Source organism: Lampris incognitus, chromosome 11 (genome assembly GCF_029633865.1).
Source record: "Lampris incognitus isolate fLamInc1 chromosome 11, fLamInc1.hap2, whole genome shotgun sequence".
Taxonomy (NCBI): domain Eukaryota; kingdom Metazoa; phylum Chordata; class Actinopteri; order Lampriformes; family Lampridae; genus Lampris; species Lampris incognitus.
Genome location: NC_079221.1, coordinates 10,313,095 through 10,331,660, shown reverse-complemented (window position 1 = coordinate 10,331,660; position 18,566 = coordinate 10,313,095). Strand labels below are relative to the sequence as shown.

Genomic DNA, 18,566 nt, shown 5'->3' with positions numbered 1-18,566 from the left:
TCGCTTTACATTTTCCGACGTGAGGAACTAGAATAGACGCTGGTTCGGTGGTGGGATGATTTGACCGAAACGCCCCCCCCCCCCCCGACAGTGTGCACCAGCGGTTCTCAATCAGGTCCTCGGGTGCCACCAGCTGCCCCTGCTGGTTTTCTATCCCGCCCAAGCTAGTTCGTAACAGTCACCTGTTGTTCCGGTTGGTCCAGTTTTAGACCCGGAACATTTATTCCACTACCTGGTGGAACAATACTGATGGTACCCGATGACACTGGGTGTGCGTTTGGGGGAGAGAAAAAAATAAAAATAAAACATGTAGTACCACCGTCGCACCGCTGAGGGGCGGTATATAATAAAGCGTTCCTCTTCAGGCTGCGGCGTTGTCTCGCCTGCGCTCGCTGGTTCGGTGTCGGAGCAAGGGGACGGAAGGGGAAACGCTGGGAAGCCGCTGCGGCGTATTGGCGTCTGTAACGATGGAGGACTACAGCTCTGGAGAGGAGGTGCGTGTTTATAACGTGGCGGTTTAATTAACCGCACCCGACACGCCGACGCGCGGGGTTTGGGAGCGACGCCGCATCGGTCTCACTAACGCGAGACAAAGCCCGGCGGGGTGACGTCACCGGGGTGGGGGACCAGCCTTGGCGTCGTTCTCTTGATCGTTCAAATGTTTTCACGAAGTTAAAATATTCATTTTCGCTAATGAGAAACAGCTCAAACTCAGTTTTAACGAGATAGATCGCCAGTTGTTGATGGATGACTTTTTTTAACGTTTCAGGTGTCAACAATTGATTTCCTGACAATGACAATTGATATTTTAACTTAATTAAAATGTTGATATCAACATTATGTAATTTAACTGGTTCAAGCTTTATTATGATTAGCTGAATATTTTGTGATGTTATAGGGAAAAAAAGATATTGAAACCTAAAGTGGTTTGCTGTAGTCTATTGTCCTGTCATATAATCCGTCATGCTGCTGGAGCTGGCTCAATTCTTAAGTGGTTTAATTCATGACGTGATCAAAAGGTACATCTGGAAGGGCCACGACATGGACAACTAATTACTAATCCTTTCCCACAGGCTGTAACTTCATCTTTTAAACTTCAGGATCATTAATATTCGACACTGTACTGTGAATTGTCTGGATAATGTGGAGCTGGAGTTAGTTGAGGTAATGCATCTGGGCCCACGTACACTATACTGGACTGAAAGCAGGTTAATTTCATGATGGTGCCATTTCCATAAAACCACATCATAGAAGATACCTCTCCTCATCCTTTTCCAACATGTGTACGTGCATCGATGTCAGGGAAGCCGTGAAAATCAAGGCTCATTTTTGAAATTCATCGCTATTTCTACTTCGTAATGCATTAAGTAGAATGCCACTACTCGGATGTAAAACATTTCAGCCTGTAAGGCATTGTCTCCATGATTTACAATTCCAAACACGTGGGGGAAATCTCTTTGGTTCCTCAACCTTAGATACTACTAATTATTCAGGTTTTGAATAATTTTAATTCATATTTTATTATTCATATCTTCATTTTTTACTCTTGCAGGTGGTTTTTAATGCTGATGAGGCCAATGTCACTATTAAAGAGGTAGTCTTTCTTTTTTTTTCTAAGCAACATGTGACTTTGCAAACCACGCTAAACTTGTTGAATTGTAAAACTGCTCTATTGTAAAGGGACTGTAACATTTGTAATGTTAAAACATAATAATGTGACCTTCTTTCAATGTCTTGGGGCTCAGTGTATCGAGGGAGTCATTGGCGGAACAGAATACAACCAGAACAAAGTGAACCAGTGGACCGCAAGCATCGTAGAGCACTCGCTCACTCAGCTGGTCAAACAAGGGAGACCATTCAAATTTATAGGTAAGGTAGCAAGCCTTTGTGGAAAGTTTTAACCAGTTTATCACATTGATCGTTCCCAGAAAGAAGATTCACTTGACAGATTGGTCGATTATGTTGAAACACAGACCTTGTACTAAAAAGGGAAGGGTGTGTGAGTAACGTTGCTCCATGTTTCGTTGCAGTAAATTGTGCCATCATGCAGAAGAGTGGCGCCGGTCTCCACACAGCCAATTCCTGCTACTGGGACACCACCACCGATGGTGAGGGATGACTTAGTGATCACGACAAGCACTGGACAAACTAATAGCGGTTTAACCCATGTTCTTTGTGTCGATAATGTTCAAATCAGTCAAATAATGTTGCAAGTAACGTTTTCTGAATCCTTGCGGGATTGAATAACCCCGCTCATGCATGTATTGGTGTGTTGAAGAACGTTTTTCACCAAGTCCTTCATAGATGACTCAATATTTTCTTGCCATTAATAGAAAATTGTCAGATCCCTAACTGCATGAGGCTCACTACAAAATATAGTCTAACAGGGAAAATACTTCACATAACTGACCACTGATTAGGAGAAATGCAACTGGAAAATTATCGTGACAAAGGTTATAAAGATAACAATAAAATCATGATCATTTCGGTCATCACAGTCATTTCATCCGACGTCTTGATGATGATTTGTATGGTAAGATCCCCCTTCCCCCAGCGTGTTGTGTGTCTTTGAATGGGAGGAAGAATGGAGACTGAGGAAGAAAGCGAAACTGAGCAAAAGAATCACTGAGAGCTGAGTCCAATATCTTTTCACTGATTGTTAGGCCCTGTTATTTGTTGTATGCGATACCACTGTAGCTAGCTAGCTCTTTACATGATATAGTTTTGTTTTGGAAATGTAACAATAATTGTAAAAATCAGCTTATTGTGAGACTCCTTACATGTCTTTCTATAGTTGTTCCTCATATTTGTCTTGCAGGAAGTTGCACAGTCAGGTGGGAGAACCGCACTATGTACTGCGTGGTCAGTGTCTTCGCCGTCGCCGTGAACTTGTAACAACACAACACTACTCAACGTCTCGCTGCAATGAACCGCACATATGAAGACTCCACAAGACATAGGAAGATACTGAAGACGTTGATGACTTACAAAAGAAGATGTCATACTTGTCACTCTGCGCAACGAATGACCCTCGAAAGAAGGCTTTGCTTTATTATGAGTTCATAATCGGGTATGCTCTGAGAGTGTATGAATATGTAAAACAGTAATTCCAACAGACTGACACTCTGTAGGGACCAAGGCAATTGCAGGGCCCAAGTCTGATACAATACTAAACAGGTAAACCGTTATACTGAAAATGTTGGTGTTTGTAAAAAAAAAACGTCTTGTTTGACAAATTCCTACCCTCAGACACAAGCTAAATAGCAGGGCTCATCTCTTTACAGTCGCCAAGACTATATCAACTTACCGTAGCGTAGTATTTCATCAGATCCTTCATTAAATGTTATTTGCAAGTGCTGTATAGAAAAGTGGAAAGTATTTATTTAAAGGGAACTAGCTCTTAGGGGTAGTGCTTGTCATGTGATTAGCTCTATGCAACTTGCTCCTTGTACAAAGTATTTCTACCAAGACCACGCTGACATTTTAGTGTTTTGTATTGACCCGTAACTGTAAAGGTTTGTGAAGATTTGTGTTTGTGGATACGCAGGTGTAAAGCACTAAGGAACTGAGGGCCAGCGCGGGGGTCGATCCCCACACCGGCCTTCACTTCTGGGCTTCACGGGCAGCTGAAGTCTCACCTGTACAACGCCACAATTTCCCCGTTAACATTTGTAGTTCATGATGGCTGTTTGTTTTGTTTGTTTTTTTGTAGACATTAAATGTATTTAACCAACAACGACCTGAAGGAGTGAGGATCTTTGCACACCAGAAACATGTTTAATGATTTTTAAGCCCCCCCCCCCCCGGACACTTTCCACAAAATCTTGATGGCACTCCCAACACTGGTAAACTTGGAAGCTATTTATACTTCAGCCCGCTAGGGGTCAGCACACGCCAACACCGATATAAAACCACTCGGACCATTTTCACATATAAATATATATTTACTTTCAGTAGTTTTCAGTAATTACCATCTTTAAAATATCTCCTTTAACCTTGTGTGAGGTGATTACAATACTTAACAGCTTTTCAAATGTTTTGTTTGGCATTAAAGGTTGGTCTTTTTCTTTTTTACAAACTAGAAGCGTTCGTGTCATAGCTGAGGTTGTCCCTCCAATACAATAACATTGAGTGAAACAAAGTTTGTGCAAAAAGGAAACAAAAACTGACATACATATCTATATATACATATATACGCAGTTATACATTAGCGAAGACACTTAATCATTTCCAAAAATGTAACGTTCTCCAAATACACATAGTATATTATTGTGAGCATTCTGTGTAAATTTCTGAATTAATCGCACGCGCGCGCACACACACTAGTGGTCAGCACAAACAGACAAGGGACACAATGAACTAGCAAGACCCAAATATATCCAGACAAAGCATCTTCGCATCAACGGTTTTGTCGCTGTTCAACAGCTGAACCAAAGCCACTTGAAAATCTTTGTAAACGTGCAGAAACATGAAGCGCAGGGAGGGGCCCGCGCCTCCACGGGAACGCGTTTGGTGGGACACGGGGCCCCTGTACACACAAACGGTTTGGTGGGACACGGGGCCCCTGTACACACAAACGGTTTGGTGGGACACGGGGCCCCTGTACACACAAACGGTTTGGTGGGACACGGGGCCCCTGTACACACAAACGGTTTGGTGGGACACGGGGCCCCTGTACACACAAACGGTTTGGTGGGACACGGGGCCCCTGTACACACAAACGGTTTGGTGGGACACGGGGCCCCTGTACACACAAACGGTTTGGTGGGACACGGGGCCCCTGTACACACAAACGGTTTGGTGGGACACGGGGCCCCTGTACACACAAACGGTGCGGCGACAGACAGTAAGCGCGGAGCACACGTCAGGGAAGCAGCATGTTGACAGTGATAAAACTCTTTTCACGGAGTAGAAAAAGCAGAACCGGTTGCAGCCATTAAAAGTTTGACAAAGAAAAGGAAATGCCTTTTACAAAACCGCCCCCCCCTCCCCCCAGCGACTTCCCCGGTAGATTATACAGAGCCTTCCGCTGAGGCGCCACACATGCACACCTCAGTTCCGAAGTGAAGAAAATGCTAAATCCAATCAATCCAAAAACATGGGTCGTTGTGATCAGCGATGCAGCATATAGTATGACACAGGGTCAATATGTGAGCGGGTCGTCTTCTAAACCTACGGGAAGTTGCTGTGGTAGACAAGGGCTGTGGTTTATCTCGGTGGTTACACTAGCTAAGAGGATGCCGGGGTGGACTGGTGAGCGCTACATGACATATCCAATATTGTGCCCCAGTTCAGGGGCCGCGTCCTTCGAAGGACAAGGTCTGCAAAGGCGCGTCCTTCGTAGACTGTACACCTCCGGCTCCTCTCACTGCAGTACAAGTTATCGCCGTTAGCTTGTTCACAGAAACACCACACGACAAGTTTCTCTGGTGGCAGTCATGTTGTAATTATGCAATCGGCTGCTCGTTTCCATTCACTGTAAATGGATGAGTGTCCGATCGCTGGGCTCAAAAGTGTAAACGTAACTGATTGCACAGAAGGGTCCATATGGCACTTAAAGGGTTATACAGAGGGTAAGCGAATTGTGAGAGTTGCTCCGTAAAGCTGGACTCCTCTGAACGGCACGTCAAAATGAGGGCAGTTTCAGGCGTCGCAGGATAAGCTGCGGCTAATGTCACCGTTCATTTCGCCGCCTACGCCGTGACCCACAACACTCGGGGCGTCATAGGTTTCGTCACTGAGCATGTCGTATACAGTGTCATGGACCATGTCGTAAGTGGTGTCAATGGGGGTCTCGTATGCAGTTTCGTTGGCGGGCTCCCCGCGCGGGGCGGGGCCCGGTCCAGGTGACTCCAGCGGGGCCCTCGCTATTGGCCGGGTTTCCATCGGAGACGTGGTGCAGAACAGACAGAGAAGGGAGGAGCAGTTCCAGAGGCCCTGCGTCATGTTGGAGGAGAAGAGCTTCCGGCACGGGTGACAGAACTGATAGAAGAGCAGCATGAAGAAGATGGCGATGGCGTAGGCCACCAGCAGCTGCAGCACAAGCAGCGGGGCGCAGATGAACTTGTAGATGTCCGTCCTGTAGACGTACCAGAGCAGCAGCAGCGAGGCATTCTCCACGAAGCGCAGCATGTAGTACACAGCCATGCGGTACCAGTTCTGGGACTTGTTGATGAGGTCCGGGTCGTTCAGCTTCAGCTGCACGGCCGACCAGCAGAACATGTTGATGCCGGCATAGAGGAAAGTGAGGAGGCAGAGGACAATGGTGGTGCCCACCCTCGTCAGCGTCTTCTCGATGTTCTCTGGGAAGGGCGAGTGGCTGTGCCAGAACAGCACCCACGGGTAGAGGAAGAAAACCAGGAAGTTGAGCAGCACCACAGGCAGGATCCAGAGCTGCAGCACAGAGCTGAAGAGAACCAGGACCACCACGCGGGTGGCAATCTCAAAGCTGCGCCACAGGAAGATGCAGACGTAGGCCATGGGCCGTACGTCTATCTCATAGTCATCATATTTGATCTTGATGGCCAGGATGTTGCAGCGAAGAGCCCCGTACACAATGGACAGAAGGGAAATCACCATCAGTGTGCCTGAAATACAAAGAGGAGCAGAGGGGTGTGAGAAGACCGGCAGAGGGCGTTTAGGAAGCTCACAGTATTCATCACGATAAAGTTGCACACCTTTAAGTTTGCCAGTTTGAAGAAGACAGACCACCAGAGCAAAGAAGAGAAGAAGAAAGCACCAATTTATTAGCATTACTTTCTTTTTTGTGGTGTGACCATATGTCCTCGGTTGACTTTGTGTAGGCCTTCGCTAAACTTCTGAATTGCCTCCGGAATGGAGGTATTGGCCTACTTACAAACACACACACACACATGCATACATGCGCACACACGCACATCTGCCAACACCTCCAACAACTGGCAGATAAGATTACCAGTTTTCATCCATCAGAGAGGCAGTTGCATAACCCCACTTTGACTCATGAAAACATCATCCACTTATTTGCAATATGGCACTCTGCTAAACAGCCCACGCCACATGTGGTTATGTGGATAAGTACTGTGGTGACTGCAGGACGCACTTTCCTTCTCAGAGTGGATTGAGCCCCGGGGGGGTGGGGGTGGGGGGGTGGTGGACCGTGATGTTACGGAAATCCTCTGTTGAGGGATCCAATCAACACCCCAAAGGCTGAAGGAGGATCCTGAGCCATCAGAAAGAACCAATGAGCTGACAGACCAGCATGAGGGCAGAACTGAGGGAGTCAATGGAAAGAAAGGGAAGGTAGGCGGAGAGAGAGACATGGAGGAACACAAACCGGCGAATCAGCCGGATGTAGAGATGTGTCAGATAGTCAGGTAGACACACACACACACACACACTCTCTCTTTCTCTCTCTCTCTCTCTCTCTCTCTCTCTCTCTCTCTAGGGGTGGGTGGACGGAAATTAAATCCGATTCAGTGCAAAATTGAGATGCTGAGGTTTCATGATTTTAACATTGCAGCATTTCTCGCAGTGTGGAAGCACACTGAACAGAGGCTGTGAAGAGGTTTGATCTGTGAGACCTTTGTACTGTCTTGTCGATCCGTGGTTTTTGAACTGGATTTCTTTGATCTGGTGGGGGGCTGCAGGCTACAAGCCATGCTAGAGCCTACAGGTTAGCTCACTGTTTCTCTTGTCTTGTCTATCTGTGTTTCAAACTTGAGTTGAATATCTTGTATCTTGTGTTTCCTTCTTGTTCTAATGATGAAGCATATATCTGTGTAAATATGTAAAAAAAAGAAAAAGGCATCCTTCTCTCTCCCCCCCAAAAAAACACAAAAAACACAAAACAGACTTTCCTCAGCAGGTGGAGTTCACAAAACTCTCTACTGATAGCTAGCTTGTTCGCTAACTTGCATGATATCGCTGGGCAACTATTCAAAAACAGAGTAAGCGACAGAGTAGATGGTGACGATTCGCCGACGGTCCAATCAAATCTGAGTATCAGATGACGTCATACATCACCAGAAGTCGATTCATTTTTCCTGGGACGGGTTGCGAGAGTTTCTTAAGGGGCTTCCATCAAATTTTCACTACAACAGCGGTGCTAACATCTTATGTAACTTTATATTAACAAACCTTGAATTAAAAAATATGAAACTGGGAAAAAGAGGTTTGATGTAATGATTTCTGAATGTCTGCATTTGAATTGTTGGAATGTTTACTCGGGGAAGCATAGTCATGTTTTAAGATATTGCAACACACGGCATTTAAAATGATGATTTTGTTGTGCGTTTTCTTTGGACATCACATTTTAGTGTAGATAAGAGGGTACGGACCCCTTAAAAATTATGATGCTGAATAATTCATAATATTGGCCGTTCATTATCCGAACCACTTATCCTGCTCTCAGGGTGGCGGAGATGCTGGAGCCTATCCCAGCAGTCACTGAGCAGCAGGCAGGGAGACACCCTGGACAGGCCGCCAGGCCATCACAGGGCCCACACACACACACACACACACACACACACCTAGGGACAATTTAGTACAGCCGATTCACCTGACCTACATGTCTTTGGACTGTGGGGGGAAACCGCAGCACCCGGAGGAAACCCACGCAGACATGGGGAGAACATGCAAACTCCACACAGAGGACGACCCAGAACGACCCCCAAAGTTGGACTACCCCAGGGCTCGAACCCAGGACCTTCTTGCTGTGAGGCGACCGTGCGAACCACTGTGTCACTGTGCCGCCTAATTCATAATATTGTGATTTTGAAAAACCTAATAGGTATTGAATCGACTCTAAGATATTGTAATATTGAATTGGTAGGTACGTGCCGATTCCCAGTCGTAAAACACAAACACACACACACACACACACACACACACACACACACACACACACACACACACACACACACACACACACAAACCTTAACCTGTTCCAAACACTACCCCTAACCCCAATGATAACCCTAAATTTAACCCTAAATGGAACCAAACACAACCCCACTTTAAACCCAACCCTGAGCCTAATTCTAATGACTAACTTCAATACTAGACCTAAACCTAACAATATATCAAATCAAATCAATTTTATTTGTATAGCCCAATATCACAAATCTGCCTCAGTGGGCTTAACAGCAACACAACATCCTGTCCTGAGACCCTCTCATTGGATAAGGAACAACTCCCTAAAAAAAACCCTTTAACAGGGAGAAAACATAGGAAGAAACCTCAGGGAGAGCACCAGAGGAGGGATCTCTCCCCCAAGACGGACAGCGTGCAATGGATGTTGTGTTCACGCAATTTACATAATACAACATTGAAAGAGGATAACAGAATTATAATGGACATAAAATTTATGAAGAACATGATGCACAGGATGCCAAGCAGTGTCCACATGCCAACAGAACAGTCCAGGACCCAAGCCAAGCGACCAGCATCATCATGTAAAAAAAAAAACCCAAAAAAACCCTAGCAACCCTAGCCCTAGCAGTAAACCCGACCCCAAAAATAACCCTTTTCCCTGTTGGGATGGGAAAAAAATGTCCGCTCTTGAGAGGTGGTTCAGAATTTTGCTTTCCTTATGAGGGTATTTCGTCTACCACGAGTACATAATAAATGCAAAATACACACACACACACACACACACACACACAGCCCTCACCTCTCCCGATGGACACCCCCTGCTGCAGGACACAGATGTAGAGCTGCAGGGTGAGCTGGGGAGCGGAGCCCAGGAAGGCCTGGATGACAGAAGTGCGGGCGAAGGCCGCTCGGTGCGTAAACAGCTTCCCCTCTGCTTGCCCCACCTGCCGCTCCACCTCCTCAGGCTGGCCCCCGCGGGGGATCTGCTTCTTCCTGGTGATGCTGACATAAGGCTCCTCCACCTGGCCCACGCTGCCATAGATGCAGAACGCCTCCAAACACCTGGAGCGACAGCAATCATCAGCACACAACAGGAAGCTTATTCTGAAGAGCACGCGGGGCGCCCAGTGCAACATGCACACCAACACGTGCACACACACACACAGACACACACACAGACACACACACAGACACACACACAGACACACACACAGCAGCCACCTCGTCATAGATATGAGGAAAAGGTGAAGCCATAACAAACACTCCTTATAATCTCAAGATAGCGATTCCTTTCTCACTGGCATCACCTCTGTCTCCAGGTTGATGATAATGCGTAATATACCCAATATATTAGCAAACCAGACAGCAGCCCCACGTAGTCCAAGTCCAAGTTAATTTACCGCCTTCGTGGCCGCAGGGTTCTGTCACAGCGAGCGGAGCCCTGTCAGAGTAACGCCAAATGCTGAAGCGCTGAGTATGGGCAAATCTCCAAGGACCGGGGCGATGTTGTCGGGGTAAAGCAGTCCTGAGCCACCGGGCCAATAAAAAAAAAAAGCGAGGCACGGGGGATTTAAAAGCCACGGGTGGCAAGGGACAGACTGTTTATCAGCCTAAAACTGCACCACGCCAAAACACTCGGCGGTGGCACTTCTGCGTTTGTTGGAAGGCCACGGGGGCTCCGCTGAATCCGAGCAGAGGTAAATAAAGACCTATGAGGTGAATTAGAGCCGAAAGGCACCTTGTGTACAAACAGCTCCTGAAACTCTAAACCCAATACCCAGGTCTCATCCGAGGATGAAAAGATCAGATCAGTCCCACGCTTGTCCAAGGCGTTCTCGGGCCGTGTGTGTTGTGTACTTGATGGAGTAATCCGAGACGGCCAGACAGTAGGCAGAAACCCCAATATAGTAAGGAGAGGTTACACAGGCCTACTCATGACCTAATTAGGAGGAATTGGAGCCGGTCTGGAAAACAGTAATGATGCTTCCTATTAACGCTACCCACCTATAGCATCCCATACCCAGTCTAATGATTTTAATTCAAACACACAACTTTTACTGCGGCATATTAAAGTCCGGAGTGTCGTTTCTTCCAGCTCGTTCGTTATAACTGGTCTAGCGCCCCATCTCTGAACACAGCCTCAGGAGATTGAGTCTACAAGCCTCTTTATCAATCGCTAGCTAGCTTGCTAACTTGGATGATCTTGCCAGGCAACAATTTAAAAACAGACCAGTTGATAGGCCAATGACAATTCATTGATTGTCCGATCAAATCAGGGTATTGAACGATGCCGTATATCACCAGAAGCTGGTCGGTTTGCTGAAACTGTTTCATTACGGTGACAGCGAGGAGGCGAGTTTCTCAAGAGGCTTTCGTCATATTTCGACAACATTGCTTCTAGCATCCTGGGTAACTTGACATGAGCAAACCCTGGACTGGAACAACAGGCGGTGTCATCAGCATAAAACCTCAGTGTGTCAGCATGTAAACAAAATGAAAAGGACACTTAACTGGAGTGTGTTTATTTTGGGTGGATGGGAGTTGTGCTGTGAGAAAGAGGAAGTGTGCGCATGTGTGTGTGTGTGTGTGTGTGTGTGTGTGTGTGTGTGTGTGTGTGTGTGTGTGCTGGGGCTGACAGGGGTAGAGACGGACGTTCTCCGCTTGTGTTGTCGATAGATAAGAAACCGACAGTGACACGTGCTATTCTTGGATCCTCTCTCCATTAAGGGCAGAGGGAGGCCCGGCCACCAATCATTACACGGCTGATTGAAGAGGGATGTGGGCCGGGCCGGGCCGGGCCGGGTTAACGCCGAGCACCACTGTGAGCAATGTGACGCCACAAGTCCATCTGTTCAGCCGGGTTTACGAAAATCGCAGCCGTAAATGTGATCAAAGCTGAAAATTTCCCAATTTCTTTAACTCCAGAAAGTCCCGGGATGAAAATAAACACCGGCCCAGAACTGAGACCATCACTAAACCCACCAGAAAGACATCTTTTATCATCTGGTATCGACTGCTGGATGTCATTTGTTCACCCAGACGCTTGTATGTAAGAGGTTTTGTGTTCTCCGTGTCCATTTTTTAATAGACAAGAGGGTTTTGCGTCCCCCTCTCGGTTGTGGTTTCTTTACCACAGCTATAGCTGCTGTTGTCTGAACATTCATTAGCACAGTGGCATCCATATTGAATGGCCGGTGGTGGTCCGAGAGGCTCTCTAGATGTGGGATTAGGCTCAGATTCCTATGGAGTCCAGAGGCAGATGGCCAAGCCAGTGTTGTCCTTATTCAGGGCAGGACCCGGCCTATTGCGGACTGGGTTTACAGTCCTGCAGTCCAGGCGTTTGACCGGTACACTTCCCTGTACAGCTTAGTATAGGGCTCGTTGGTGTGCCCGGTCAGATTATATCATAGGAGGAAATCAATGATTCTCTCTAAGAAGGGGGCCTACTGGGGGGTTACTCGCCAAAAGGGGAGATGGGAGAATGAGATCGTGGGATCGTGGGCTCGTGGCTGTAGGCCTCACCAACATTACAGCCAAATTAAAGTGCGAGGTTTAGAGAGCTGATGAGCTGATATGGGGGGGGGGGGCTGATTTGGGGAGGTTTTTTTTTTTTGGTGTTGGATGATCAGCAGGCTGCGGCAGTTTCGGCTGCGTTACAGTCTGCACGCCAAAATCGATGTGCACATTGACCAGTGGTGCGTCTATTTCTGCACCCCCCTCGAGAATGGCACGAACTGCACCGGCAGAGACGGAGTCACACACAGAAAGACGAAACGACCGAGGCGACGAAAGAAAACAAAGACATGTGCGCGCCGGACTCACAACACGTTCTGTAAGCCTCTTACCGGAGCGCACATCATACAAACCAACACAACCTGCGGGCACAACCCAGATATTCCTTTCCCCGAAACCACCGGGGTCAGCACCGCAGGGGTCTCCCTGGCGGCTGTTTGGGTCATCCAGAAAGACAAAAACAAAAACCAAGATGGACCGGAGGGGAGGGGGTGGAGGGGAGGGGTGGGGGGGAGGTTGGAAAAACGCGCTACTAACCTGACGATGGGTCCGAGCTGCAGAATGTGCAGCAGCAGTACGAGCGGCCGGTCCCTGCTCAGATCGCGATGGATGAAGGTGAGGGTCAGCTGCACGAGCACGGACGGCACGAGGGTGAACAGCAGCGTGATCGCCTGCCAGATCTGGTCTCCAGCCGAGCGGTACGTGGAGCTGAGGTAGAGAGCCGCCGTGGTCTCGGCCGTGAAGAGAGACACCGACACAAAGATGGAGCTGGGGAGTCGCATCCTCACTCACACCGCCATCGGGGGGGAAAGCGTTGCGCGGCTTCCCTCCACATCCACAGAGCCATACCATCCGATCAGCCGGCCGGGTAAAGGCGAGCCGGCGGGGGTGCTGCACTACTACCGGCGTGCACGCCGCAACGCAATGCATCGACTTGGCTCGACGGGATGTTTTTGGTCCGGCTGACAGCGGTGCCACAGGGCGCCTGCGGGTAGCGCAGCGGGGCAACACCGTGCGCCTCAGTGCGCCCCTTGCGCCAAGTAGGTCTAACTGCAGTGTCGCAGTATCTACACGACACACCCACTTTACTACGTGACACACCCACTTGGTTAAATTTAGGCATAAGGTGGTTGTGGTTAGGGGTCAGAGGTCAGGTGTGTGTGTCGCGCAGCATGCCTAGGCTAGGGTAACAAGATCAGGAGGTGTGTCAGTGTAGTCAAGTGGGTGCGTCGTGTAGTGCTGCCACACTGCGGTTAGACCTTTCTGCTTGGGGCACTGGAGAGACGTATTTAAGACCCTCTATCCCTGCATGTCTTCCATTAAATCTCCTAACACAGACATGGGCAATTGGCGGCCCGCGGGCCGAATTCAGCCCCCGGCCTCACTCAGTACGGCCCGCGGGTCAATTTACCAAATATCAAGAAATTGTTGGTTTCGCAGGCGTCGGGAGCAAGCGGGCCATTTGACCACATGTGAACCGGATCCCAATTGTAATTCAACTGTCCACTGATAGAGGGCGCTCCCTCGAAACACATGGTCTCGCCTCATTCCTCTTCTCTCCAGCGCATACCTCCACCTCTCGAGGCTCTCCTCAACCTGCACCCTACTCTCACCACAGATCCCAATGTCATCCGCAAACATCCTAGTCCACGGAGACTCCTGCCTGATCTCGTCCAGCAACCTGTCCATCACCACTGCAAACAAGAAAGGGCTCAGAGCCGATCCTTGATGTAATACCACCTCCACCTTGAACCCGTCCGTTACTCCTGCCGCACACCTCACCGCTGTCACACTGCCCTCATACAGCTCCTGCACCATTCTTACATACTTTTCTGCCACTCCCAACTTCCACATGCAATACCACACCTCCTCTCTCGGAACCCTGTCGAATGCTTTCTCTAAATCCACCAAGACACAAAGTAACTCCTTCCGACCTTCTCGATACTTCTCCATCAACATTCTCAAAGCAAACATCACATCTGTGGTGCTCTTTCCTGGCATGAAACCACACTGCTGCTCGCTGATCATCCCCTCTCCTCTTACCTAGCTTCCACTACTCTTTCCCATATCTTCATGCTGTGGCTGATCAACTTTATACCTCTGTAGTTGCTACAGTTCTGCACATCACTCTTATTCTTGAAAATCGGTACCAGTATGCTTCTTCTCTCCTCAGGCATCCTCTCACTTTCCAAAATTGTGTTAAACAATCTAGTTAAAAGCTCCACTGCCATCTCTCCTAAACATTTCCATGCCTCCACAGGTATGTCATCTGGACCAACTGCCTTTCCACTCTTCATCCTCTTCATAGCTGCCCTCACCTCATTCTTGCTAATCCACCACACTTCCTGATTCACTATCCCCACATCATCCAACCTTCTCTCTCTCTCATTTTCTTCATTCATCAGCCCCTCAAAGTACTCCTTCCACCTTCTCAACACACTCTCCTTGCTTGTCTGCACATTTCCATCTCTATCCTTCATCACCCTAACCTGCTGCACATCCTCCTCAGCGAAGTCCCTCTGCCTAAGGAAGGAGATAAGGACTTGTATCAATGGGCTAATTGGTACAAGTCCTTTTCTCCTTCCTTCGTGTCTAACCTCTCATACAACTCGCCATGCGCCTTTGTTACTGCTCTTTGTCTTACGCCGTCTACTTTCTTCATCTCTCTTTGTTCATCTAACTTCTTCGTCGCCAACCTCTTCCTCCATATACTTTCCTGTACTTCCTCATTCCACTACAAAGTCTCTTTGTCTTCCCTCCTCTGTCCAGATGACACACCAAGTACCTTCCTAGTTGTCTCCCTCACCATTTTTGCAACAGTTGCCCAGTCATCCGGCAACTCTTCACTACCACCCAGTGCCTGTCTTAACTCCTCCCTGAACCCCACACAACAGTGTTCCTTCTTCAGCTTCCACCATCTGATCCTTGGCTCTGTCTTCACTCTCGTCACTGTCACCACCACCTTGCAGTCTCCAGTCTCTGTCAGATTGCACATCCTGCATAAGATATTGTCCACCTGTGTGCACCTTCCTCCACTCTTCTATGTCACCCTGTGTTCCTCTTATTCAAATACATATTCACCACAGCCATTTCCATCCTTTTCAGAAAATCCATCACCATCTATCCTTCCACATTTCTCTCCTTGACGCCATACCAACCCATCACCTACTCATCACCTCCATTCCCTTCACCAACATTGAAGTCTGCTCCAATCACCACTCTGTCCTCCTTGGGTACCCTCTCCACCACTTCATCCAACTCACTCCAGAATTCTTCTTTCTCTTCCATCTCACACCCAACTTGTGGGGCATATGCACTGATACCATTCTTTATCACACCTTCGATTGCCAGCTTCATACTCCTCACTCTGTCTGACACTCTCTTCACCTCCAACACACTCTTGACATTCTCTTCCTTCAGAATGACCCCTACCCCATTTCTCCCCCCATCCAACCAATGTTAGAAGAGTTTGAACCCACCTCCGATGCTCCTGGCCTTACTCCCCTTCCATGTGGTCTCTTGCACACACAGTATATCTACTTTGCTCCTCTTCATCATATCAGCCAGCTTTCTCCCTTTACCAGTCACAGTACCAACATTCAAAGTTCCAACTCTCACCTCCACACTCGTACCCTTCCTCCTCTCCTGCTGCCTCTGAACAGTCCTTCCCCCTCTCCTTCTCCTTCACACAGCTGTAGCATAGTTTCCACCGGCACCTTGCTGGCCAACAGTACTGGTGGCGGTCATTGGTAACCCGGGCCTCGACCAATCCGATATGGGAATATGATTTATGATCTGCATATTTGATTTGGCAAAGGTTTTACGCTGGATGTCCTTCCTGATGGAACCCTCCCCATTTATCTGGGCTTGGGACAGACACTAAGAATGCACTGGCTTGTGCATCCCCAGTGGCTGGGTTACTTTCATTCATTGCGTGTTCTCCCCATGTCTGCGTGGGTTTCCTCCTGGTGCTCCGGTTTCCTCCCACCATCAAAAGACATGCATGTTAGGGTTAATATTCCTGCCTGTGCCCTTGAGCAAGGCAATGGAAAGAAGGACGAGTTGGTCCCCGGGCACTGCAGCTGCCCACTGCTCCTATACAATAGGATGGGTTAAATGCAAAGCATCATTTCATTGTAACTGCACAACTGTACAATGACAAAATAAAGTGGCTTAAAAGGCGAGAAAACATAGCTCAGCCATGGGGAATGTTTTCTTGTTGTTTTTTATATAATTTCCAGCTGTGATTGATTAATATTACTCTTGAAATTGTATTTTTATAGCGGAGTTTAACATTCGAGACTGGCAGTTCCGCGTGGTGGCGAGGTGAATAAGGTGACATTTTTTATTTTAATTTTTTTTGGCTTATCCAGTGTCCTTCCAGTTCTCCTGTGCTGAGATCAGCAGTGAATGATTTGCTGGCTCGCGAAATACAATTGACTTCTTGTTTCCTTTCAAGACTCATACACGAATACATGTTTTGGTTTTGACACTGCCGCTGCCAGATCTGTCTTGACCGCAGGCGTGAGTCCTGCATGCATACGTTGACTTAGATTGGGCAGCGATGAAGAGCAGCGTTGGTTGAGCGAGATAAAGAGTGAATTAGGAGAGGGAGCGGCGACAGCAAGAACCAACGTCTTTCGAAGATTTTGAATCACCACAACCACGATAAGTTCTTCATCATACAGTCATAACTGTTAACAAAAAATTCTAGGCAGCTCAGCTTTAATTATGGAGCTCATGGTTATCAGACGATCAAGTGTCCCATAATTCTTTGTGACTTTGTCATCTCCATGGAAACATCTGGCCAGGGCAGACCACAAAGTGGAAGGCAAATTCAAATGTAATTTTTGAAAATGCAATGCTAAAATGTTTGTTGCATAGCGTATGACACTATCGGTGAAATAAATCTTGTATGTATTGCCATCCATCCATTATCCAAACCTCTTATCCTGCTCTCAGGGTCACGGGGATGCTGGAGCCTGTCCCAGCAGTCATTGGGCGGCAGGAGGGGAGACACCCTGGACGGGCCGCCAGGCCATTATTATTTGTAGATGCAGGTGGCTGGTGTGACAGAGGAAGATGCAGAGGACAAGGAAGAGATAGAAACAGATGATCCGCTGTGGCGACCCCTAACGGGAGCAGCTGAAAGTAGTATTAGTAGTAGTAGCAGTAGTACGAAAGTAAAACAAAATATCGGATTGATATCGGTATTGGCAGACAGCCAAACATGTGGTATCGGTATCGGAAGTGTTAAAAGTGGTATCGGGACATCTCTCGAATCAGTTATTACAGTCCAACAATCTTCCTACATTTCATCCTGTCTTTTAGGCTATAATTTTTTTTCAGTAGGAGGTACAAAATGAATGACGATTTAAGTAATAACTGATGTTGGAAAACATTAGCGTCTCAATTTCTGTCTGACTTTAAGGTTCATAGTAACACAGCATATTTTTTTTTAATCTCAACACTTTAATATATATTCACGTTCTAACGTTTTTGCGGATAACTCTTAACAGCATATGCAAAAAAACAGCACAAACCAAAGCTTATAAATATGCACAGATATTTCAAAACGTCCCATAACAGACATATACATAGCACTGGCAGATTGCTTTGGGTTAATGTTTCACTGACATATTTTCCCCCAACTTATTCCAGTTTCCAGTGTGGTCTGTCTGTTACTCCAAAACACAAGAAACATACAGTCTACTCACAGTAATATAAACTGGCTTTTCTTCAAGGCCCCAGTGCAGCATTCATGACAACACATTGGCCATCATCTAAGGAAATGCAGTATAATCTCATTACTGTTCAGTAGGCTGTCATGAAGTCTGGAGTCTCTCGTGCTCACTTGCCCTACACATGGTGATGGTAAATATCTAGTGACAAATCACAGTAAATAGGACATTTCAGAGATGATTCTAGCTAACACAGTTTGAAACATCAAATAGATAGACAGATGGTGTTACACTGCTTCATGGTGTGACCTCGTTTCAAATATTTACCCTTGTTGGTGGGATGGCTATCCCAAAGGGACAGTAAGCTGCGGTTTATCCCGCTACCATGTATTTCTGACAGTCTGTGAGTTGTACCTCTATTGACATGGTATGGTTTCCCAGCTTCAGTTTCCAAACACCTCTGATTGGAAAGCTGTGAAAATTTGAGGAGTTTTATTTATTTATTTATTTATAGATTTC

General features: G+C 47.3%; 2 protein-coding genes across 2 annotated transcripts; one reads left to right on the top strand and one right to left on the bottom strand.

Moving 5' to 3' along the window:
* The first annotated feature begins 467 nt into the window (after positions 1-467).
* dynlt3 (dynein light chain Tctex-type 3) lies at positions 468-4,391 on the top strand. The gene is made up of 5 exons (XM_056289860.1): positions 468-494; positions 1,553-1,594; positions 1,746-1,869; positions 2,031-2,108; positions 2,819-4,391. The coding sequence occupies exons 1-5, from the start codon at positions 468-470 to the stop codon at positions 2,893-2,895; spliced, it is 348 nt and encodes a 115-aa protein (XP_056145835.1). The 3' UTR covers positions 2,896-4,391.
* Positions 4,392-5,030: 639 nt separating this feature from the next.
* On the bottom strand, positions 5,031-13,322 carry xk (X-linked Kx blood group (McLeod syndrome)). The gene is made up of 3 exons (XM_056289897.1): positions 12,904-13,322; positions 9,653-9,915; positions 5,031-6,587 (listed from the first exon to the last, which is right to left on the bottom strand). Exons 1-3 carry the CDS (start codon positions 13,146-13,148, stop codon positions 5,644-5,646), a joined length of 1,452 nt encoding a protein of 483 aa, XP_056145872.1. The 5' UTR covers positions 13,149-13,322; the 3' UTR covers positions 5,031-5,643.
* Positions 13,323-18,566: the final 5,244 nt, after the last annotated feature.